Source organism: Ambystoma mexicanum, chromosome 1p, assembly GCF_040938575.1.
Source record: "Ambystoma mexicanum isolate Mex_15411 chromosome 1p, UKY_AmexF1_1, whole genome shotgun sequence".
NCBI lineage: Eukaryota > Metazoa > Chordata > Amphibia > Caudata > Ambystomatidae > Ambystoma > Ambystoma mexicanum.
In genome coordinates, this window is record NC_090921.1 from 513,512,129 (window position 1) to 513,537,987 (window position 25,859).

The 25,859-nt window shown below is 44.5% G+C and overlaps 1 protein-coding gene across 2 annotated transcripts in view; it reads left to right on the forward strand.

Annotated features, from left to right (window-relative positions):
- The window catches only part of SIRT6 (sirtuin 6), a 210,002-nt gene extending 184,683 nt beyond the window's left edge, over window positions 1-25,319 (forward strand). For both annotated transcript variants that reach the window (XM_069649386.1, XM_069649387.1), the window contains exons 5-8: window positions 8,962-9,057; window positions 9,914-9,994; window positions 10,428-10,551; window positions 24,573-25,319. In XM_069649386.1, the coding sequence (XP_069505487.1) occupies window positions 8,962-9,057; window positions 9,914-9,994; window positions 10,428-10,551; window positions 24,573-25,040 (769 nt within the window). In that variant the 3' untranslated portion in view covers window positions 25,041-25,319. The remainder of the gene's footprint in view (window positions 1-8,961; window positions 9,058-9,913; window positions 9,995-10,427; window positions 10,552-24,572) is intronic.
- The last annotated feature ends 540 nt before the right edge of the window (window positions 25,320-25,859 follow it).

Consider the following 25,859-nt stretch of genomic DNA (forward strand, 5'->3'; position numbering starts at 1 on the left):
GGAGAAGCCGTCCTTGCAGGGGCGTCTGTCGATGCAAACTTGGCGTTTCGGTACTGCAGCAGGGCTTTACCGGGCAAACCAACAGTCCAGGAGTTGCAGCAGGCGTCCTCTTCAAGCTCTTCTTTGGTTCCTTAGTCCTGTGGTCGAGACTGCCTTCCAAGGCAAAGGGCTTGCCTTTTATTCAGTTCTCTCCCATTCATTCCAGCCTAGCTGTCAGTCACCCAGCAGGGTGGCTGTCCTTGCCGGACAGTCAGCCGGCCAATCACCATAGAGTGCATTTGGGTCTCCTAGGAGACTAAGCATAGGGAATTTTGGGCACCTCCCCCCCCCCCCCCCACGTCCTGCCTACCGCAGACACTCTGGCGCCAGAGGCGTGTTTCACTCGTGAATCCCGCCAAAGGCAAAATTAACAAAGAGACCAAACCTGGTTTGGCGCGCAGAGTAAATCTCAAGAAGGACCTTTTCACAAAGAAATGTCAAAAAAAGAAGACTGGGCGCCATTTTCACAGCAGCTGTGAACGCAGCCCGTGGTAAATGCACAGCATGGTAGTTTCAACGAAACCACTGTCACCAGCCATTCAATGAGAAAATGGTAACATAAAAATGTTACATGAGAAGCTAGACAAAGGGGATACTAGGTAACCCCTCCAGCACTCTGTTGTGAGATAGTGTGTGCTGGGTCTAGAAACATACAATTTGTATTTGTTTGTATTTGTTTGTGCATTTATATAGCACTGCGAACCCTCAGGTATCTGAGCGCTGCTTATTTCCCACGTGTGTGGTGCTCATTTATCGACCTCGGAAGGATGAAAGCCTGAGTTTGGCCCTGCCAGGTTTCCAACCAGCATCAGCAGGCTCTGCACGGATGTCAAAGCGAGCGCTCTACTCGCGGTGATATCTGACCGGCTGGTAGTACCTTACAGTAGTAAGTAAAGTCAATTTCACTTTACTGCTCTGGGAAACAGTAGTTTATCCCAGAGAAGGTAGTTAAACCTTTGGGAAATCTGGAAGACTTCCGTGTCACTGCACTGAATGTGCTGTGTGACACAATGTAAAAGAAGATGCCTATGGAGTTTGTCACTCCACAACCAAAAGAAACGGAGGTAGAATTCACATTAAAATACATGAGTGGGACAAAAGGGTCTCACTCTCTCCAGGTTAAAAAAAAGTCCTCGAAATCCAGCAAAGTTGCTGGGGGTCTCTGGGGTGGAGGGAATTAGCACATTTCTGAGAATTCTCCCAGCACTCGACAAGCCCTACCCCCACCACAACCCCTCTCCCGCCCCCCAGACTAAGGGACAGGAGGTTTTAATCCAACCCTGGATGAATCTCCTTACTCCAGTCAGTCATATTTTCTGGAGAGACCATCAGCATTTTGGTGATTACACCCTGATCTGTGTTCAATGGTAAAATCAAACCCCTGTAGGCTGATTGACCATCTTAACAATTTAGGATTCTCCTCCTTCATCTGCATTAACCATCTCAAGGGTTGGTGGTCTGTTTGAATCACAAAAGTAGATCCATACAAGTATGGTCCTAACTTCTTCAGAGACCACATAATGACAAAACATTCTCTTTCTATGGTTGCCCACCTTGTCTCAGGTTCCTTCAGTGTTCTACAGATGAAGCAGATTGGGTGTTTCCTACCTTTCTTATCCAGCCGACTCAAAACTGCACCTATACCTGTATTGGAAGCATTTTTCTGACAAAGGATTGGCTGCAATCGGGAGCTCTTAAAACTGGAGCTTGACAAAGGGCTTGCATAAGTCCTTCAAATGCCTTAGTGCACTCCTCATTTCACCTGACCTCCTTGGGGAAGTTGGATGAGATCATCACATTTAAGGGAGAAGCTATGTTAGGCTGTTGAGAACTTGTAGGTCACTCCACAGTTCTTCCACATGGCCTGCATGTAGTGGGACATAAAGTTAGATCCCCTGTCAGAGATAACCTCCTTAGGAAAACCTAAACTGGTAAAAATACCAAGTAGGGCCCAAGCCACAGCCTGAGCTTTGACAGTCCTCATAGGTATTGCTTCAGGATACTGGTAGCATGGTCTACAACAACCAATATAAATCGGTTGCCTGAAGATGTTGGAGGGTCTAAGGGACCAACAATGTCGATTCCTACCCTCTCAAAAGGGACTCCCACCACTGGGAGAGGCACCAAAGGTGCCACATTCTTGGCTCCACTCTTGCCAGATGTCTGACAACTGTGACAGCTTCTACAGAATGTATCTACATCCCATCTTAGGTCATTAGAAATAAAGAGAAATCCTTTCCTTGGTCTTCTTAAAACTTAAGTGACCAGCCAAAAGAATCTCATGGGCTAATTGTAGAAACTGAGGTCTCACCTCCTGGGGCACTACAAGTCTTCTGTAGTCTCCTGGGGTAGACTCAATAGGTTCACTGTAGAGGAGGCCATCCTCCCAGTATAACCTGGTCTTTCCCTGGCTCTTGCCGTTCCAGCTTGGAAGCTGCCTGTTGGCGAAGTCCTTCAAGAGTAGGACACTCTCTTTGACCTCTGTTGAAGTCTGGCCTACAGGGGCCACCTTCTGCCAGTAAAGACTGCAGCTCAGGATGGTCTTTAGGATCCAGATCTTCAACACGGGGAAGGTCTTCCTCCAGCTGTGTCATCAGTAGCTGACTCAACCTCTTCTGGTTGGATCTCACGCTCGGCCTCAGCTGGTGGAGTAGTCACTGGTGTGACTTTGGACTGTCCCCTCTGGGATGTCCTGGTTTGATGCACAGGAGTGCTATCTTTCTTGTTTCCTGAAACATTGTGTTTCCTCTTTGTCTCTTTCTTCCTGGAAATAGAAGTTGGCTTTTCCTGTGGACTGGGTGTTCTAGGTTCTTCTGTAACCACCCGGTGAGAGTCATTTAAAGTGAGCTGTCTGGCCTTCCTAGTCTGCTCCTGCTTCCTTTTTACTGGGAGGCCTGGGGGTGCTTGATGCAACTTCAAGAGTTTTTAAGTCATTCCCCAACAGGACTTTCCCAGGCACCTCACTTTGTACACTGACAGGTATTCTTACAGTCATATTATTGCACTGGATGAAGGCTGGTAGTATTGGAACCATCTGGGGAGGGCCTCCAGCAAGTTTAGTGGGACCCTTGGGTGCCTTTGCAACATCCTAAGGTTTGAAAAAGGTGTTATCCACCACTGTGATGCTGGCCTCAGTGGCTCTAATGGCAGGGGTCTTTCTTTACCATTTACAAGTACACTGTCCTTGTAGTATTCTTTTGTGTTATCTGGTATAGGGTTTGTGATAAAGCCATCCTGAAAGCGGTCACTGATAATAGCAGGCTATACAATAGTGGGAAGGGTTAAAACTAATGGAGCAGTACTGGGGAAAACTGATTGACAGCTCTTGTTACCAATGAAACACAGAGCTGAAGAAGTGGGACCTTTTCTCTAATCTGCTCTGTGTTTTTGTCGTTGCCAGGAGAAGGAGAAATTGTCCGTTACGAGTGGACGTACTAGAAAGTAACGAGGTTTAATATTAATTAATAGTTAGAAAATACATTGTGCCGTTGCGCATAAGAAAGTGTAGAATTACCTAAAAGTAGTACGTTTGTTGTTAATGAGGAGAAGGCAGTGAGCAGACAGCAGCGAGAGCAGTCCTGCCACGGTGATCAGAAAGGACTGGAGCAAAACACTGTGTTATCATCGGCAAGCTCCAACCGCTGAAGACCAGCGACGTGTACGAAGAATAATCGGGACCCAGTTGACGCCCACAAGGGGGACGGTGAATCCTATCAGTGGTGAAAAGCAAGTACGGAGAGGGCCAATCACGGTCGATTTGACGCCCTTAAAGGGATGAGTTTACACAAGAGATGTGGTCTCTTTGAAGGTACGAGGGATGACTTCAGTAAAGGGAGGAGTTTAAAAAAAAGGACGCAGTCTCTTTGAAGACACGAGGGACGACGTCTGAAAAGGGAGGAGCCCAATAACAGACGCGGTCTCTTGAAGATAAAGGTATACAAAGGAAGAGACCCAAACGTTAACAAAATCATATGAACAGTGGATATAAACTGTACTGATACAGGCACTATCTTATCTTACCACGCTCCCAGTCAGCACAAGAGAGAAAGAACATGTAGATGGAGGAGTGATTTATGAGACTAGAGGGGTGTAGGTTTCTCACATAAGAACTGATATGAAACTTGCATAGGAAATAATGTTAAAACACCCTGAAAAGACATTTATTTGCAATCTCTCTGGAGAGTAACTCAACTATTAAGACTGATGAAGAGAAGTTAAATAGGAGAGAGTGTGGAGAAGCACAAGCTCATAAAATATAAGTATCATCCTAAGGAAGAAAGAGATTAAAGAGTATAAGACTGTGAAACAAATGAAAAGAAAAGTGGAGAAAGAAGTAAACAGAGACATTAATCTAACTGGAACACTTACCTGAACAAAAGAGTTTCCTGTTGCTTCCTGAAGAAAACTCAACGTCCCGTATCCTTTAACAAAAGAAACAAACAAAAAAAGAATAACTTCTTTTTTTGTTGATAATTTACATTTGTGTTGGTATCTTCTCTATCCCGACACATAAAGTTGTGACTGGGTTATACACATCTACATTATGCTGTTCCCACAGACCCAGGGACACTAAAGAGGCACTGGCAGAGACTCCAATGGGGTCTTCAGCCAATAATTGAAGGTTTTCACTTGCCATATGTACTGGGATGAAGGCTAAGGAGGCAGTGTGGACCCCTGAAGGTTTACCCTTGCATCTGGGATCCCCTTTCACATGGTCAGTTGACCCACAAGCATAACATTTTCCTAAATGTTTTGACAAATGGGGGCTTTTGCTGACTTCCCTCTGGTTTGGCACCAGAGGTTTCACTAGTCTGATCTGTTTTCCCATGTGGCTTACCCTTCTTATGTTTGTGGCCCTCTTTTGGATGGGAGGTTTTAGAATTCTCTTTGTCATCTTTCTTGTGCTGCTTCCCCTCATCCTTTTTATGAGTGGCTCCAGAATCCTTGTGAGTAGCCCTGTTGGCAACCCACAAGTCAGCAGCTTTTGCTAGCTTCTTGGGATCAATCTCTTTTGAGTCAGCCAAGTGCTGTCTCAGCTCAGGAGAGCAGGCATCAAAAATAGATTCCAACAAAAGCAGATTTATCATTCCTTCAAAAGAGTTCACTCTGTAACCTTTAACCCAACCATCTACGTTTTTCAAACATTCACACACCCATTTAGCCCAAGGGGTACCATCAGTCTTTCTGAGGGTCCTAAACCTCTCAAGGAAGGAGTTTTCCCAAATCTAGCTATCAAAGCTAGCTTCACATTTTCATACTAGTCTTTCAAGTTCCCCCACCTCCATTACAGCATCAGTTGCAACCTGGGGGAGCCTAGACAGAAGTCAATGAATCAACTGATTCCCTGTGAAACCCTGAATCCTATAGTATATTCGAAAGCACCCAATCAATCCAAAATGTCAAGTTTCACATCATACATACTCACTGCTTCTTTAGGCATGTGAGGTCTCTTTGGACTGGAAGACCTAGAAGACTCTGGGATAGAAACATTTTCAAGAGACAATTTCTTAATTTCAAGAGCATGTTGCATTTCGATTTTCCCTTAGTTTGATGTCCTGATGTTTGTTTTCAGGTTTTCAGCTTGGAGTTGTAGTCTTTGAATTCAAACTCAAGTATAATTTCTTCAAGAGAGACAGATTCTGGACTCAGTACTGGACCTGGTAGGGTCCCTGTGGCTAAAGGTTGAGGCATAAGGGCCTGTTGAGGTAAAGAGGGGCTCTCTTCCTGCGACTCCTCTGACTCTTCAACAATATTAGAGTTAGACTCTGAATGATCATCCTCATTATCATTTTCCACATTTCCTGGGATAGTAGGTGTGACAGGCTTCTTACCTGGACTTTTATTATTCAACAATCTTGCAATTCATTTTTCTTTCCTTTAACAGGGAGGTTCCTGACTTTACACATTTCTTTCAGTTGCTCTACTGTTAAAATGATCGGGGCTTCCTGCCTGAAGTTATCCATATCTGGCATGTTAAAATTGCTTTTCTAGTGGAGCTTAGCCTCGTGAAGGTTTTTAGTTGAACAAAAGTAAAGCAAACTCTCAATGTAACAACTCATCTATCCTCACCGCCTGCCACCAGTGTTAGGCAATGTTTGTATGCAGTATCCTGTGGGACCACTACACACAACTCTGACTACAGGTATAGGCAACCCAACCTTTGGTATAAACTTGTACTACACCGTTTTGGTAGCGTGTTGAGCAGCTAGGCTTATCTCAAGAGGGGTAAATGTGAGCTGTATTGGAGGTACACAGAGATTTACAGGTATTCAAATAAACTTACACTGAAGGTTTCTTGCATAAATAATTATTAATTTATTAATCAGTTAGAAAGCCTTCTTCATAACGTAGCAATATAATAGTAACACACAAATACACTTCAATACTGTACGCTCTTAGTTTCTAAATCAGTAAAGACCCTTTTGGAAAGGCCCACAGACACAACCTACACCCACAGGTGACTTCAATAACTAGGGTGCTGGGGATATTAATATCTTACTGTTGGCATTTAGAATACTTTTAGGAATTGGTAAAAGGTAACAGTTATTAGAACACAAGAGACCACAACTATTCTTAAGCAGGCAAATACTTTTGGATCCTCCAAGAAGAGTCATACAATTCAATAGGCTAAGCCAAAGTCAAGGGCAAAGGTCTTGTATAGACTGAAGCACTTCTGGTAAGTAAATGGAAAAGTCTTTGCACAAATTCTTAGGAGTCTTTGATGAAAAGAAGAATCAAAGGTAGGGTCACAAGATGATTAGACTCTTTTTACAGTACCTTAGAAATGAAGAAAAGATGCAGCTGATGACTTCTGTTCCTGTGCAGCTCTGCAGATCTCATTGTTCAAGGCTTCAGTCGTGGGGACAAGAGGGAGGATGTCGGGGGACTCCTACAATGCACTGGGACGGTCAAAACTTGAACCGGCAAGCTTCACTTTCAGTGGCTGTTCAGTGATTTAGCTCCTCGCGTTCCGCAAATAGCAACACTGTGGTTTCTGGCTGTCAAGGTGGACTTTCCTTGCTTCTGGGGTCCCGCACTCTGTTGAGGGGGGCTCAGACTTGGTCAGTCCTGCTTCCTTGGAGTCTGGAGGATCTTCCAAAAGCTCTAGGCCAGCTTAAAAGCAACGCACACAATGGTGTTCCTCTCCCTGGCTACTCTGTTTCCAGCAGCAACTCTGTGGAAATTCAACCAGCTCTGAGATGGATTTCCAGGTGGCTCACTTTGGAGTTGATTGGTCCCACCAACTCAAAGGAAGAAGTCGTCCTTGCAGGGGCTTCTTTGTCGATGCAAATTTGGCGTTTCGGCACTGCAGCAGGGCTTCACCGGGCAAACCACGGTCCAGGAGTTGCAGCAGGCGTCGTCTTCAAGCTCTTCTTCGGTTCCTTAGTCCAGTGGTCAACTCTGCCTTCCAAGCCAAAGGACTCGCCTTTTATTCAGTTCTCTCCCATTCATTCCAGCCTAGTTGTCAGTCACACAGCAGGGTGGCTGTCCTTGCCAGACAGTCAGCCGGCCAATCACCATAGAGTGCATTTGGGTCTCCTAGGAGACTAAGCACAGGGGGTTTCGGGCACCACCCCCACTTTCTGCCTACCCCAGACACTCTGGCGCCAGAGGCGGCTTTCACTTGTGAATTCCGCCAAAGGCAAAATGAACAAAGAGACCGAACCTGGTTTGGCGCGCAGAGTATATCTCAAGAACAACCTTTTCACAAAGAAATGGTGAAAAAAGACGACCGGGCACCATTTTGACCAAGATGTCTCCTGTGGTTGCTTTACAGCAGCTGTGAACGCAGTCTGTGGTAAATGCACACCATGGTAGTTTAAATAAAACCACTGCCACCAGCCATTCAATGAGAAACGGGTAACATAAAAATGTTACATGTGAAGCTAGACAAAAGGGGATAGTAGGTAACCCCTCCGGCACTCTATTGTAAGATAATGTGTGCTGGGTCTAGAAAGTTACAATGGTAAGTAAAGTCACTTTCACTTTACTGCTCTGGGAAACCGTAGTTTATCCCAGAGAAGGTAGTTAAACCTTTGGGAAATCTGGAAGACTTCCCTGTGTCACTGCACTGAAGGTGCTGTGTAACACAATGTAAACGATGCCTATGGAGTTTGTCAAACTCCACAACCAAAAGAAACACAGAGGTAAAATTCATATTAAAATACATGAGAGAGTGGGGAAAAAAGGGTCTCACTCTCTCCAGGTTAAAAAGTCCTCAAAATCCAGCAAAGCCTCTAAGGTGGAGGGAATTAGCACATTTCTGAGAATTCTCCCTAACATTGTTCTCAGTTTATTACAGACCTTGCAAATTCTTGAAAATCCCACTAGACCTGCAGGGCGAGTTCCTTGGTTAACTTACTCTTCTGAAGAGAAATGCGCTTGCCCAATGGTGATGAAAAATTGACCTGTGTTTTCTGTAAAGTGGAGCATGTCGCATAAGCACACTTCATATTTTTTTTTGCCATTTACTTTAAACAAAGTTTGTTTGCAGTAAATGTAAAATATTTGTTGCAGACATCTCATAGTCGCCAACAAAGTAGAGTACCATGGAAATGGTACTTGACCTTCACAAAATATGCTCGCCAATGTGAGTGGGGCTTGTTGATTTTGCGTGCCATGGTCATGTGTGATGTAATGATTGTTCATTCATGAAATTGACATAGTGCAATACTGAAGTGTTTTTTACTCAATTGCTAGATTGTATACTGTTACTTGTAACTGTACCCATTTGTGGTGTGGATCATGGTGTCATTGCCGATTTACACTGATAAACAAGGAAAGGGGCCACGCCTCCTTTTTCTTTGTTAGTTTTTCACTCCTTTGCTAAGGCTAATTGTGGCCACTTTTCTAGTGCAACTTTGTTCCTTGGGTGACATTGCTTGTCTCCTTATGGTAATACTCTTGTGCTTCGTCTTGCAGGCAATACGTGCGGGATACAGTCGTGGGCACGATGGCCCTGAAGCCAACAGGAAGACTCTGTGATGTCCCCAAGTCTAGAGGACTCCGTGCATGCAGGTGGGAATCCGAGAAGAAAAGCTTGTTGGATGCAGGATTGGGTGGAACCATAAATGGGAGGGTAGATCTTGAGGTTCTGTAGACAGTGGGTTTCAGGGAATGGTTGTTGCCTTTTTAGAGGCAACAGAGTAGCCAGTGATAAAGGAGTGGGGAGGTGCTCTAGAGTCTTACAATGCTTTGATAATAAGACTTGATATTCATAGTGATCCACCTGGCCCAGTACATAAAGGAATTAATTTACGAGTGTTGTGTTAAAGAATAAAAGGTTGTATTTGAGAGGGAGCCTGCATGCTGTATTTGCTACTTGGAAAAGTTGAGAATATGGATTGACTGGGCTTGCAGGTGTGCAGCTGCGGAACGATTTATAGCCAGTAGTGGCCAGGGTGTGGGACAGTTGCGTGAAAGCAGCGACCAAGACAATGGAGAGTGGGTTGAGGTACTTCTCCCTAAGACTAGATGCTTTGATTGTGGAGGGGCAGGTGTAAGGGAGGGCAGGGTTCGAGATTGCTAGGAGCTGTTAGCGCCTGCTTCAAGCCTAGGAAAGCCTTGTTAGCTTGAAACCAATCGTCAAGTATTTGGACACATTTTAAGCATATTAGATCAAGCATAATGGGCCTAAGGTTAAGTTGCCTTTCGAGTAGCAGTTATATTTTGGTGCACTGTGTACTCTATCCTGGTTCTACAGCAGTAGCTCCTGCCTACAGGGTGATGCCCGACACCCAGGAGCTGGTAGCTCCTGCTCATTGAACCTTAATTTCGTATCCTGCGAGCATGACAGTAATAATTTGTTACCACGTCTCATACTGGTTGCTGCACTTTGCATCTTCTCACATGAATGTTTGTTCTTTAATACCAGAGGAAAGTTACGAGACACCATTTTGGACTGGGAAGATGCACTGCCTGACCGGGATCTCACTTTAGCAGAAGACGCCTGCAGGTATTGTTTTGTAAGGCTTTATGGAATGTTTGAATGTGACACGAGGAGAGGTTGGGATGGAGGGGGTCATGCGTGGAGTTTTGGTAGAAATAAGTGGGCCTGTACTTGGCATTTTCACTGACATGAAGTTGGTTCAGTTCCGGTAAAATGAGGACCAGTTGGTTGCTGTGCTCTTAGATGGGAGTGGTTGCCTGTCTGGTATGATCTTTGAGATGTTTAGGTCTGGTTTTGAGTCTGATAGAAAAGATATCTGTATAGATTTCGGTTGCATGTAGTTCTGTGGTGATTGCGTGTCTCATTGCCTGCGTTAAAGATACTTGCATGAGAATAGAGCAAATCTTTGTCATTTTTAGTTGAGCCAGTGTGAATAGAGCATGTGAAGTGAGTATTCACCAAAGGGAACATGAACTGACGATCAATCTTTTTTCCATAGGAAAGCTGACCTGGCTATCACCCTTGGAACCTCACTCCAGATCAAACCCAGTGGTAATCTGCCCCTGGCCACCAAGAAGAAAGGGGGGAAGTTGGTGATTGTGAATCTGCAGGCAACTAAGCATGTGAGTTATAGCACACTGCATCATACAGCTAGGCACCTTGGCCCTACAAACTTCTGTAGTCTTACTGTTGAGCATAGACCACTCTATGAATGGGGCTAGTGACACTGCACTCTAAAATGCCTATAAAATAGCATATCCATGGGGACACCTACCCCATGTGTGTGTATTTGATTGTGTACTTCTCTTTTTCACGGGTAAAAATGTCAAGTTACAAGCTACTAGCCAGGCACAAAGTTACTCGCCCTTCAGTTCTCCAACGACAGCATGCCATTTCTTATTCTCCAAGAGTCAATTGTCACTAGGCAATGGCTAGTGACGAGAGCACATTTTGCTTTTTTACTTGGGGTTAACCCCAGGTTTTTCAAATATACTAAAATGCGTGTGTATTCTTTTGCAGTTTTTATGTTGTTGATTCACATAGGACACCAACTATTGGTTGGTCCGGAATATTACAACTGGTTTACCAGATCTGAAAATAGGTATTAGGTTGGATGTGTAAGTAACTTAATTCAATTGGACTTGAATGCGCCTCCATGTTGGTCCAATGAGCAGATGCCACATTCAGATCATCTGTTTCCACCATCTGGTTCGGTCATAAAATAGGAAGGAGCACATTTTGACGTCTAAAAGGGAAAGTTCATTGTCCACACCAGCCACATGACAAACTTAGACCAAACAATCCACATATTTGCCATAGTGCAAACTTCATAGATCGACAAATGTTAACATTTGTTCTGTTGTGTTGACTTAAAAGTTGTGGGGTCATGGACCACTATCTGTTGTGCATTCACAAGTGTGTAGTGAAGAACATAGTGTATTTATACACAAAGGAGAAAAGGTACACAAAACCTAATCTGGTAATTAACTCATCTGTCTAGGAGGAGGTGTTTAGAAATGACCTATAACCATTGGTCCTGACAAAATGGATTTGGTACACAACAAACTCAACAATTTGACCATTTTAATTATCATTCTCAAAATCAATAAAACACTAATAACATTTTTTTTGTTTTAAAACACCCAATAACCCAAGGTTTGACCCACATGGTGGGTATAACATCAACCTAATGGGATAAATTACACCAACAATTCACAACATATAATATTCAACTGACACATGACCGTTACACCACACTATGCATTTGAACAGAGTGTCACTTCACAAAACCATATCCCAAAGTGAAGAACATAGTGTGCATTAGGTGCCTACCATGTAATCATGACAAAATTAGTTGGCCAGCCTGAAAAAAAAAATACATTTGAAAAAGGGAAAAAAGAGTGGTGGCATACACAATGAGCTCGAGCTGGGTGATTTTCTCAGCAGAGGTTGAGGAGCGTACGCAACCCAATGTTGTGTGCGATGAAATATAGACCTTGATTCCTAAATAAAATATAAAATGATGGAGAGCTTGATTCCAAGACAAGTAAGGTAAAGGTGAAGAAAAATATCCCCTACCTTCTGCTCAAGGGACAGTGAAGAGAAGCCAAAAGTTTGAAAACAAATGTCGGTGCAGTATGCCCAGAAATGTCTGATCCTTGGGTACTGAAAAACCGACACCTTTGGTGTCGGATTAGGAAGAACATGGCACTGCACTGAAAAATATGTGGACGCTTCAATATTGAAGACTGTTAAGACAGACTTTGTCAATTCGGCACCGCGAGAGTTGATGCACATAATTTCGACACCAAACTCTATTTTGATGCTTTAATTTACAAAGTGTGGGTTATCATGTATCAGAATAGCAGGCTGAATCTGAAGATGCACAGCAGGCAGAGTGGAATATGAGTTTTCAAGAGGCCATGTTTACTCTAAATTAGCACATACAGGAAAGTGTCCTTGCAAAGAAGCAAAGTGGGAGCCAGGCCAACACAATGCATATACTTTTTTTTAAATTCGTAATTCTGCACAAGGCACCATAACTTTGGGGATATAGACTTGAAAGTATGGGATAATTACGCAATAGAGACTCCCGAGGAAAGACCACATCCTATGTATAGATCATCTCCAAGTGAAGATCAAAATACATAGTCTATCATGAATGAGTAGCAAATAAATGTAATATCCAAATTCTAGAAGATGAAGTGGATGGGGACTTTCTCTTACTACTGCTCACATAGAAAACCATGGGCTGCCTCATGGCTCAAATAAAGAACCGGTAGTATCACTGTGATGGCATGGATCCACAGAAAACCTGAAAACTAGAATGTCAGTTTTGCCTCTTTTTAATCTCACAAAGCACATGGTTGTGAGAAGGCGAAAGAACTATGGTGATGCAATTAAAACTTAATAGGGCTGTATCTAAATGCAACAGGTAAACAGTACTTGTGGGTTAAAAAGAAATGGGTAACGGTTATGCTAATCTAAATGGGACTGACTGGAGTCTTGCTTTCCATAATCGAGCAAAAATCCAAAGACTTGGCTGCATCACCCTGATGGCATTTCTGCATAGTTAATCTGTTACAGGGTTGTTTTTAAGTGCCCTCCCGGATACCTCCTTAGCCTAGGAATACTGCGATTGCAGGACCTTTCTCGAAACCTCTAGCGCACATCATTAAGACGGGAACGAAAATCAGCCCAAGTAGGCCCTGCAGTACCCCTCTTAATACAGAGACTCGTTTCATTAAAACCCCCGTCCTGGGTAGACTGTCAGGAGGCAGCCATTCGTCTCTTGTCCTCAAGCAAGAGAGGTGGTTTGATACGCAAAAAGTTAGTGTCCGTCCTAGGCCCTGTTCTAGCAAAATGTAATTGTGGCGGTTCTTTCTCCCTACCTTTTGTACTTTCTACTTTTTTGACACAATGGACTCCATCATAGCATAATATCTGGCTACTATGAGAAGAATGCTTTTAGAGCATCTCATTTTGGAGAGGATGGCTTGAGTGTCCCAAGACCGCTGAGGTGGACTATAAGCAAGCTACTGATTTTCAAGCCAAGAAGGCCAGTCTGGACTCCCTACCTTAGGCGCTTGGACTAGAAGGAGGTTACCAGGGAGTCCAGCAACTGCAGTTGAGGTACAGTCCACCAAGAACAACCAGTCCAATAAAATAGGAGAGCGTCAAAATGCAAAGGAAGAACACTGGATATGTTTCCACAAGCAAGACTAATCAAGTTCCACAAACATAGAGGCCTGGTCCCAGCCAGTGTGGCCAAACAAGGATCCTCAGCAGGAGCCCATCTTCATAGCAGCCTTTAGGTAAGGTTCGGGACGGATCTGAGGAATGCTTAGGTTCTGCCACTGATAATCATTTACCAAGGCTGACCAAACCCAGTCCACCATTCACACTTCAGGCAGCACACAAAGGTTTTGTCAGCCAGTCCTACAAACTGCCAAACACGGAGGCACTCCCACACAGGTTGGGTATTAGTATGTCTCAGGGACGTTAAACCAGATTCCTACGCCCCCCCTCCTCTCCCTCAGTGCAACCCAACATAGGATGCCATTGCGGGCACAGGATGAGCCTATGTTGGTAGAACACAACACTAGAAGGAAGTACTACTTGATTTGGCTCATAGTCCTTTAAGTGAAATGTGAAACGCAGATTGATTTTCAAAAATAAGAAAGACCTTTATTCAAAAGGGTATATTATGGAATCAAAACATATCAAGTTAAATACCTGAATACATTCACATCTGTGGGTGACAAAGCAGTTCATTGATTGAATACAACAATTCTATTGATCCCTTCTCCTTCCCTCACAAGGTCTGTGATTGGTTTAGTGAGAGGTACTGCAAACTACCAACATTCAAACAACCCACTCTCATTCTGAAACAAAAACTAACGCAGATTGTGAAATGTAAGAAAAAAAAATGTATCATAAAAGATGGTGAAACGTCGTAAGCATGGTTGGAAACTGAATAATTTGGCTCCCCTCATCTTGTTTACAAATTCATCCAGCGCTGTTAGTCTTGAACACTCTGCGCCATTACTTTGTAGATCGTGGTGTGTTGCATCACTGTAATTGTAAAACCATGCTCATGCACTTGGAAAAACCCTAATCATGTAGAAACAGAGCTAGTTCAGAGGCTAACCTAACTCCAGTTTCGGCAAAGGGGGGTGTGGATAACTGTTTGGACCACGTAGGGTCTTCTTGAGGGCAAGAAAAGGAGCACAGTCTCTAGCACGCTGCTGGTAGAACAGTCATTTTGGCTGTGCCTCCTGGTCCACATAGACAGAGAGGTCACAAAACAAAATGGGCGGGTGCATGGATTTTTAACAAATTAGTACCCCAATGTCTACTTGTATAAGTGCAGTGTGCTACGAATTAGGAAAATGTGGCTGCAACCATTGTGTAGTCAAAGCTAGATTACGGCTACTACTATAAAATTACACTTGGGCGAAAGTGTGGTAACGATCCAGAGTGGTCTCCAGTACAGTGGAACCTAGCTTTTGTAGAAGTCCTCTCTTTTCTCCTGTAGGAGCACGAATATTTGCAGTTTTTGACACAGAAGGCTTAGCAGAACCAGTATCCTTCTTTGCCTTTGATCTGAGCAGTTTCATATGCCTAGGAGTTTCCCCCTTAGCAAGCGGACCCATGGTAGAATTGGCGTGTATCCTCCTTGCCTCTTTTAAGCAATTCCAAAGCAAAGCTTTGACTGTGACCTTTTTTTGGACTGACCGGTGCTGTGAACTGTCAGCATTTTGAAGGTAGATGTTGGCTATGGGAAATTATTTGAGAGGCCCCCAATACTAGTGGGTTTCACAGGTCTGTATAGTAGAACCTGAAATGCCTGCTCGAACATAACAATTCTCCACAGTCAGGGGGTCATACATAAGGCACACAACATCCCCTGCTGTCCTTTAAGGACCCGTAGGATAATGTCAATGGTAGTCCGACTTTCCACAGTGCCAGCTAATGACAGGAATTCTGGGATAGCTGAGAACCCTCTACTTAACTTTGGGTTAGTATGGACAGCATTCTATGGGACCTAGCCCTATAAGGCACAACCCAAAAGGGCTTAGCCACCTCTACATTGAGGACCTGAAGGAAAAGATGCATTGTGACCTGAATTATTTTGCTCCTTGCCGTTCATTGGAGCTCCCTTGACTTGTGACAACGAAAAGTCTGCATTCTGTGGCAGCTCCCTAGGATTCTCAACCTTGGAATCATTCATGTGCTAATGCAACTTGGGAGAGAAAATCTTCATGGTGTTTTCAAGCATGACTAAATGAATCATGCATTCACATTAGTCCGCCTTATAGCCATACACCCAACCATGCATGTTTTCAGGGAATCATTCATCCGACACCCACTGGACACTATGCTTCTTTTGAGCTTCTTATCAAATCTCAGAGAGCTGCTTTTGTATACTCCTATTTAACACTCTACCTTTCTTCTCCCTCAGCTTCCCGTGACTGCACAGTGCAAATCTGGGGTTTACTGAGTAAGACTGACTCTGATTAGTCAGTAACTGAACTTTACAAGCAAACACAAATCCATTCAACCAAGCCAAAATACAGTTTTCATCCACAAACATTGTGACTGAGTTCTTGGGCAACTTTGGCGAACATGAGACCCATAATCATCTCTTAAACCTTTTGGCTCTGGCCACTTTGTCATTGTTAAACTCCAGTTCTTTTTTTAGTTCAAGCTGGTTAGCACACAAAGCTGCTTCTCGGCAGAGGGGACAAAAGTAGGAAAGGTTCTTGTGGTGGTGAAAAAGAAGACTTCTCAACAATATTGTAGATAAGTAACACTATTTTTCTTTCCTTTAGAACAATCTTTAGAACAAACATTCAAAAAGCTATGGAATAGAATAAAGCAAAGTTTCATCTAAGGTTTATTATAGGGGAGACAGTTGCAGCTGTTTGTATTGCGAGTACTCGCCCCCCCTTACTCCCATTTTCCCAAAGGACTAGGCAGGTCGACTGGGAGTTGCCGCAGGTAGGTTTTTCTGTGCTGCAGGACCCAGTAGAAGATGCCCAGGAGCTGCGGGTGCAGAGTGAATTCTGGTCGGGTCCAGGAGCTGAGTGTAACCCTTTCCGATGAAGTGCAGCAGGCACCAATGCAGGCCTCCTTCGAGACACTCTAGTAGACGGAGGAAAGCTGGTTCCAGCGACGGTCACTGCACACGGGCGACAGCAGACGTCTATCCAGTTGTGGTTGAAGAAGTGCATCCTTAGCAAGATTGTTAGGGAGAATTCTCATTTCTGTGCTAATTCCCTTCAACCTTGGAGACCCCCAGCTCTTTTGCTGGACTTTAGGGCTTTTTAATTTTAACCCTTGAGTAGGTGAGACCTTTTTCTCACTCTTGTGTGTTTTGACCTAATTTGGATTATGTGTTTCCACTGTTTTTGAACTCCATATGCATCTACTTTTGGTATGGCGCCACACAGCACCTTCAGTGCAGCATTACAGAGAAATACTTTAGATTTCTCATGAGGTTTTAATACCTTTCCTTGTGTGAACTACTGTTCCCAAGAATAGTAAGGTGAAATTTACTTTACTTACCTTTTCTCTTAGTGGGGCCAGGATGCCATCTTATGTGGAGTGCTGGGGGGTTACCTAGAAGCCCCTTATCTTACATTCTCATGTAACATTTTTATGCTCCCTTCACCACTTGGCTGGTGGCAGTGGTTTTATTTTCCTACCATTGTTCTTTTCTACCACAGGCTGAATCCTCATGGCAATCGCTAATGGGTGACCATTTTGTCAAAAGGGCCATGGCCGCCTTTTTTTCGCCATTTTCTGTTTAAGAGGTCATTCTATGGTTTTACTCTGCGTGCCAGGCCATGTTGGAGCCCTTTGTTTGTTTTGCCTTTGGCGGGCTTCAGCCCTGAAACTCGCCTCTGGCTCCAGTGTGTCTGGAAAGGCAGAATGTGAGGGAGGTTCCCGACACTCCCCTGTCCTTTGTCTCTAGGAGTGCATGAATGCAACCAGTCCTGCTGTTTGAGTGACAGCCTAGGCTGTGCATGGGAGAAACCTGCTTAAAAGGCACAGGTTTTGGGACTAGAGTGAGAGTCGACCACTTGGAGAAATACTTGATGAAGAAACCATGAACTAAGCTTGCTGCATCCTCCTGGACCTTTGAATTACACGGTGAAGACCTGCTGCTGTGCTGAAACTCCTTTTTCCAATCAACAAGAGAAGCTCTGGAAGGGACGACTCTTTGCTTTAGTGGGTCCAACTAACCCTGAGACGAACTCCACTGGACCATCTTCCCCGACTGGCTGTACTTCTTCGCTGTTGCAAGAACCGAGTGCCATGGGTCGAGAAATCTGTAGTAGAGTGCAATGTATGCAATCCGGCCAGAAACTCCAGGAGTCTCCTAAGGACCCTCCAGAAGCAGGAGGACCAGAGCTTGAATCACCTCACCAGAGTGCAGGACTCAGGAGTGAAGGAAGCCCAACCGGTATCCGAGATCTGCAGTAGTGCTGTTTACCGCATTCTGGAACTGCAAAGTGCAGCTGATCCGAAGAACGCCCGTAGCTGCAGACTACCTCCGAATTGCTTCCACAGGAGTCCTCCAGACGTCTTCCCTCTTGTCCCCACGACTGAGGCTCAGGAACCCAGGATCTGCATCGCTGCAACAGGACAGAATCCAGTTGCAACACTCTTCTTCAAACCAGAGGTACTGTTTAGACCTGGGGTACTTACCTCAAATTCTTTAGCTGTGCTCTTCTCAGTTGAGACTTGCATTGGCTACTTTTGTTTGAGTTAATCTCAGCTCTGCTCATTACAGCTCTGCGTTTCACAAGTGTAACGGTTTGTGACCCTACAAGTGATTTCTACAAAACTCTGACTTTGTGCAAGACGTTTACTATCTAAGAAGTGCCTCCGCTCCATAGATTGTGCTCCAATTGTCTTTGGCTGTCGTGGCTCCCGGCAGACTCTAGTCCATTGACTTTGATATTTCTCTCCCTCAGAGGTGGTGATTTGTTTTAGACTCGGAATTGCTGGGAAAGGCTTGTCTAGATCTCATTGGCAGATTAAATCTCCTCACCTATACTGAGAACCTGTTTTAACCTTTTTCCTTCATTTTTCCTTCCTTTTAACCTTTCCTTTCTGCAACCTCAGAATCTGAAAAGTATATAAATGCCATTACTGTCCTTGGGAATGAAGTCCCTTCCGGGTGTAGGAAGTATCAGAGAATCCAGGCCCAAGAGTCCCAGACAACTATTCTTTCTGATTTAAGCAGCAGAAGGCGGAGGGTATCAACCAGTTCGCAAGAAGTCTAGAGCTTCACAACGAGTGGGATCCTCGGTGAAAGACACCTACTCTGGCAGTGCAGGAGCAATGTTCGAGCTCCAGTGTTTCTAGTTCCGGCGGCCCAGTTGGCCATTTTCTGGTGCATTGGCACCACCAGTTTTCCCAGTGGCAGTAGGATGACGTTTCTCCTACGAGTTCAAAATGGTGGGAGGGGGTAATGGGATTTCGAGGGACAAGCTCGAAACGAGGAGAGCCAGATCGCTCATGGTCCGGCCTCTCGACCAACACCACATGTCGCAGCAACATCAAAGCCTAAGTCACGCCAGCACAAAGTCCGCTCTTCGCTCTCAATAACCCAGATCTCAGCAGGGGACGCTGAGCCAAACATAGCCAACGCAATAGAGAGAGAGGATGGCTGACACAAGTGAAATAGTAATCCTCTCTTGGAACGTCCAAGGCCTGAACTCGCCAAGGAAGTGCAGATTAGTTGAACATAGGCTGGGGCAATTATCCGGAGACATCGTTCTCCAAGAAACTCACCTGCTGGAAGAGGATGAACGCCGGGTGAGATTCAACAGATATAAAAAAGCATATTTCGCCACTTCTGGAAAGAAAAAAAGGGGGGTGGCAATACTGCTTAGCGACAGGGTACCGCTATGAAAGATCACAATAAGAAGAGACCCGGGTGGTCGCTTCCTCTTACTTAAGGTCCTATTCCAGGAACTTCCCATTACTATTGTCTCAATCTATGGGCCCAACACATCCCAAGCCAACTATATCTCTGACCTAATCCCGACCATCTTGGCCTTCCGTGAAGGGCACCTGATCATGGGTGGGGATTTCAACACCATGCTAAATCCCCAAATGGACAAGACGTTGCCCCCCGCAAATGCAGACTTTGCGCAAGCATTATCCCTAACTAAGCTGCTCAGGGAGATGGAATCTGTCGATGTCTGGAGGCTATTCAATGGAACATCAAGAGACTACACCCATTACTCCTGTGTGCATAAAGGATTTTCAAGGATAGACCTCATACTGATCTCCGGGGTCTTATACCCATGTTTAAACAAGGCAGAAATCAACATGTGTATGATATCTGATCACGCCCAGCGGTGTCCGCAAACCTAGCCATATCGGGCCAAAAGCACCCTATTCAGAGACACTGGAAACAGAATGATTCCCTACTGCTAGACGTGTGTATCATAACGGAAGTAGCGGAAATGTTACTACTTTAAGGAGAACACAACGGAGAACTCCCATCAATATCATCTGAGATGCAATGAAAGCAGTCGTTAGAGGGTCCCTAATTAGTGCCGGGGCAGAACAGAGAAGAATCTCAAACATTGCAGCAGCCAAATTGGAGGAAAGGTTAAATCAATTAGGGGCCGAGCTGAAGTCGCGCACATCCAGGAAAACAGATAGAGCTCTAAGGAAGGCCAAAATAGCGCTAGAAATGCACTGCGCCGACCGAACAGCCCAGTTAGTGGCCTTTACGAGACCGTTCTACTATAGTAAAGGGAATAAAGCAACCAAAATGCTGGGGCAAAAATTGAAAAAGATCTGAAACAACATCCTCAAACTAGTCGGAGCAGATGGGAAATTACGCTACTCTGAGGCGGACAAAATCAGCGAACTAACAAGGCATCACAAAGCCATAATGTCGGGGAAACCCACGGCATTAGACAACCTGCCAGAATACTTACTCATACCCCCCCAAAACACAGTCCAGCTAGATTCTCTAGAAACGCCCATCACTACCGAAGAAATCATAAAAGCCATTAAATCTCTCAAGTCCACCGCTCCAGGCCCATCTGCAAATTTCTATAAAAAATATGCTGGGATTCTAGCACCCCAGATGTCGGCCCTATTCAACTCCTTTCTGTCCTCGAGCTCGGTCACCAGATCAATGGAGGAGTGGCTCACAGTCCTTCTACCCAAGCCAGGGAAAGACCCCGAGTCGCCTACCTCTTACCGCCCGGTTGCACTTCCGAATAATGATGGCAAAATCTTTGCTAAGGTTCTCGCTGGCAGGCTGGGGGCGGTTCTGCCAATCCTGATTGACCGCGATCAGACAGGATTTATTCCAGGGAGGGGGACCCATGACAACTTTAGGAGGACCATAAATATCATCAAAAGTGCCCGCAGATCGGAGGTGGGAATGGCGGTCATATCTTTGGACGCACATAAAGCCTTTGATTTGGTCGATTGGGGGTATATTCGGGCTGTCCTAGGGCATTTCGGCTTCGGTCCTAATTTCATCACATGGGTAATGGCCAACTATCAAACCCCCACCACACATCTGCGGGTCAACGGCACCAGGTCTGAGGCAATTCACATATCCTGCCCACTATCTCCCCTGATTTTCGCCCTTTCTATGGATCCTTTCGCAGCAAGAGTCAGGCAGAACCAGGAGGATTGAGGGGATCGCCGTGGGAGACCACGAATATAAAATCGCTCTTGTTAATAACAGCGTCAAACCTGCCATCGTCCTTGGGGGCCTTATGGGACGAGATCAAAGAGTTTGGCGCCCTATCAGGGTTTAGAGTAAACATGGACAAATACTCAGCCCTAGCAATCAATCTCTCTAAGCAGGAAAGAGCTAGCCTCAGTCCCCTAATGCCAATCCCATGGGCGAAAGAAGCAATTGAATACTCTCAATCTCACTAAACATCTGTCAAGCTTGTACACAAGCAACTTCCCGCAATTGATCAAGGAATTCCAAAACGATCTAAAGAGGTGAAAGTCCCAAGAAATCTCCTGGTTTGGGCGAATTACAGCCATAAAATTAATCTGATCCCCAGGTGGCTGTACTACTGACGACATTGACAACCTCTTTGTACAAATTGGGGCACAGCATAGGGCAAGCAAATTTTGCTTCAATTTCAACGCAATTTTTAGAAATAATTTCTTAAATACAACAAATTCATTATTGCAAATTAATTCATATTCCACATCTTTTATGCAAAATAAACATTTATTCTTCTGTTTTAGTCATTGTTTCTTAAATAAGGAAGAATCAGCGTTCATCATACACAAAATATTGACATATTTACATATGTTTTTTTACAATACAAATTTCTTTCACATATCTTTCTTATGTTTCCAACTGTTTTGTTCACATGATCCAATAATCTTGATAGGTTTCCCAATATGATTTCCTATCTTTAAACTACGCGTTTCGGGCAATTCGTGCTCTTCTTCCCTCTAACCTTGGAATTCGTATCTCCCACTCAAGAAAGACTTGCTGCCCCAATAGGCAAAGTTTCAAAGCTGTAAGATGAGGATAAATTGTGTTTCACTAATGAGTGACATAAATTATGATGGGCGGTGGTGTGTAGAGGGAATCGGTGCTAAAATGAGCGCTGGGTCCCCCTGCACATCACCTTCTTTGTGAGAGTTATTAATGGGTACATGTCATTTTCACATTTGTAAAAGTAGAGGTAAATCGGCAAACGAATAATGATGCGAGGGAAAGCGCAGGGCGGGATGGGAGTACCCGATGTGACTAGATACGCACTAGTGGCGCAGTTGTCGCACGCCTACTCCTGGGTACAACAGTCAGATGCCCCGAAGTGGATACAGCTCGAGGAGACCTGGTCCCCAGTCACGCCTTCAGAACTCCCACATGCTTTGTTGTTCAATGCACTCTTAGTCCTTGCTCCCCTTCCTTCACAAGACTAATCCTACCATCCCTTCTGAATTTTGCCAGTTGGACATTGGTGCTTTACCTGCCATAGAATTCCAATTCCCAACAGGTTGTAGATGAGTGAGACAAAAAGTATCAATATCTCCATACATTTATTTTTACTGTGTTGCTTTTGTCAAAGGTTAATTGCTTAAGGTAGCAGAATGGTGCATTCTGTCCCCTGTGAAGGCATCATGAAGAAGGACACAGACAACTGATTCCAAATTCAAACAATCAATTTTTATTAACTGAAATGTTATGATGGGGAAAAGGCATAACTTGCCCTATGCTAAGGTGGGATTTCGCTACCTAAATAAAACTTAGACAGATTCCTAAGTTGAACTCTGACTCAGACTGTGTCCAAAACCTATGTTTGCCGTCACACTATAACTATACAACATGTAGGGATGTCGGCAATCAACAGAAAACAGTGTTTAACACAAAGTCCTGAGCTTCTTCCAGCCCACAGCTTCCTTTCAGCTCCCTTCCCCAAGTATAAAACAGTTCAACAAAGTAAAGTCTCAAAATCCCCTTATTTAGAATTAGAATGCAAAGAAGTCCCTCCCGATCTCAGGGTTTCCTTCCCCCAAGTTAGGACTCAGGGTTCCCTTTCCCACGTTCCAAAACACAATTCCAAAAGAAACATTATGTCTTTATCTTCCACAGTTTGGTTAATTTTTTTTCAAATGCATAGGTCAAAAGATTTTGTAGTTTTCCCACAGGTTGAAATTGTCTGTGGGTATCAGCCTGCAGTGTCCTTTGTCTGGCTGTTCTTGTCACCTTTCGGTTTCAAAGCTTTAAGACTCAGTGTTCAATAATTAAACCTCTGGCTTAGGGTTTGATTTTCCTTCACGTAGAGTACAATAAATGTTCATTTAACTTTAAATGTATAATTCAATGTATGCAGACCTTCGAAAATGTTTATTCCTATGTAAGAGATTCTCTTTCATTTAATTGTGGACAAATAGAACTGCTTTTTTTGCTTTAATTGGACCTTGTTCAGAGACTTTCGGAAAGGTGTTCCTAGTCACGTGCGACCACTCTGATAAAATGTATTCCCCTTTCTTGTATACTTAACAAGCATAAATGATCGTTCTACTTTAAACAAGCTATTCACTGTTCGGAGACATTAGAAAAAAAGTGCGTTCTGCCACACGCAACCACTCTGATACAATACATTTCATAAAATGCTTAAGTTCACACACGCGCACCGGTTTCTTAAGCAGCAGAAACTCATCATTCCATTAGGATGTTTGTGCTGCAGTGCGGATCACACAGCCTTCTTCCTCTAGTGCTGGGGCTGCAGCTTCTGCCCCTCGGACACTCCTGGGATGTTCCTCCAACACATGGGAACAAGTACTTTAAATGGAAAGGAACGAGGCAGCCTTCAAGCACGGCTCCCTTTACCTTTCGTGGTCCACTCCAGGGACTTCTCACTCACACACCATGCTGAACGGCCCTCTGCTGGTTGCACTGGCCTCCTGGTACTTCTCCGTCGATTCCCTCTTCCACTGGGTTGGACTCATTTATACACCTGCAGCCCCTTGACAGGCTGCAGGTGTGAAAGATTATTCAGTCCTGCCTGTCTCCCATTAAAGGGACTTGCCTGACCTTCACTATACCCCTAGCAGACATCTTCCTCTTCCACGTAGTAGAATAGTAAGAGCATGGTCTTCATTGCTCTTAATTGCCTCTTGGTCCCAGTACCGTCAAGTGTCAATGGTGCAGAAGTGAGGGGAGCTTGCTTATAGTTTGTTTGGTTGTCAATAGGAAAATGGGGATTCCATGTCTCGCCCAAGGGCACCCTGCTTCCCTTCCCCAAGGACCCTCCACCCAGGTGATCCTCCCTCGCTTCTCCACCCCCGGGGTCAGGATCCAATACCAATGGACTTTCCCTGGCTACCTGCGCAGAGGATCCATGGGGGTTAGGAGTGAGAATACCCTACAGTTCTCTCACACCTCCCAGGACAGATTTGCCCATTCAAGGTATTTTGTGTGGTTAATCATTCTTTCTTTCCATGCTATGAAAGTAACTACTTTATGAGAGATGACAGTGTGGTGTGGTGTGGTGTTGGGATAAGAAGACCTCCAGCCCTGTCATTTTTGCATTTGTTAGACTAAAACCACCTACCAGTAAATTGTGACTCTGGCAAAGCAATTGTATAATATTTCTTTCCAATTTTCTCTCAGGACAAGCATGCAGATATTCTCATCCATGGGTACGTGGATGATGTCATGGACCGACTTATGAAGCATCTGCAGCTGGAGATTCCAGAGTGGGCTGGGCTGAGGACTGTCCCTGCCACGAAGGAGGAAGATGTGGGGCTCTCTGCTGATGCTATAAAGGCAAAGCAGGAGGAAGAAGAGGAGGAGAAAAAGAATGGGGTGAAGAGGTTGGTGCCCCCACAAGGTGTACAATTGAAAGTGGAAACAAGAACTGGGTCACCTACAGTAAAAGATGAGAACATGCATTCCGTTCAGATTGAATCACTTGTTAAAACCTATACAGCGGATTACCCTATAAAGGGTGACACCGAACAACATAGCCATCACAACGGGATCGCAAGACCTGCACAGAATGGCGCACACTGGAGGGTTGACAGTCATTGTGCAGAAATCCAAGTAAAAAAAGCACGAGTGCAGGTGCCCACCACCTGAAGGTGGCTGTCGAGTCCTTCAATTGTTTAAATCGTCAGGATGAGACTTATTTTGTATTGTATTTTTCATGCCACTGCTTTTATACTTTTTTTTAAATATCTTGTACTGTGTTCTCTTGTGGGCTTTCGGGAGCTCACTGGGACCTGTCCCTGGGCAATGGCCCTGTGATTCTGTATTTATAATCCATGCTTTTATTTGATGATCTTCTTACTATAATTTGCTGCTGGCTGACCCCAGGATGATTTGCATGAATGGAATAAAGTCATGAGTTTGATATGATCTTGCCGATATCAGCGTTTCTTTGGTCAATGCTGCAACCAAGTTTTAACAAAGTTGCAAAGTAATGATTGGGGTGGGGAAATGGGGAAAGAGACAGTCAAATGTGATTTGGTACTTATCATAGCTTCTGCAAATGCAGTGACAAATTTGTAGATGGACTAATGCACTCCTGCACACCACCCGCTTTCCTCCGTTCTTGTGGGATGTCATTCTTGGGGAAGAAGGGAAGGGGCGGGACTGGATCATATTGTACGACAATTTGGGAAGAACCGCCTCTGCGTATGTGCAACCATCGTCCATGCATGGTAAATCCTTAGCGCTCCCAATACCTGTACATTTTCAACCTCACTCTTGTTTATGCCCCTGGAACTGAGTTTAGATGCTCCACCTCCTGCAGCAAGCGGTTTTCTGACACTGTTCCACACACCATCTTCCTACATTGCTTATGACACTATCACTAAGGGCCTCATTTTGCGTTGTATTGTGCAGTATCTTTTAGGTCTCTCCCCGGGTGTGTCCTCAGTACCGACTCCAGAGAAT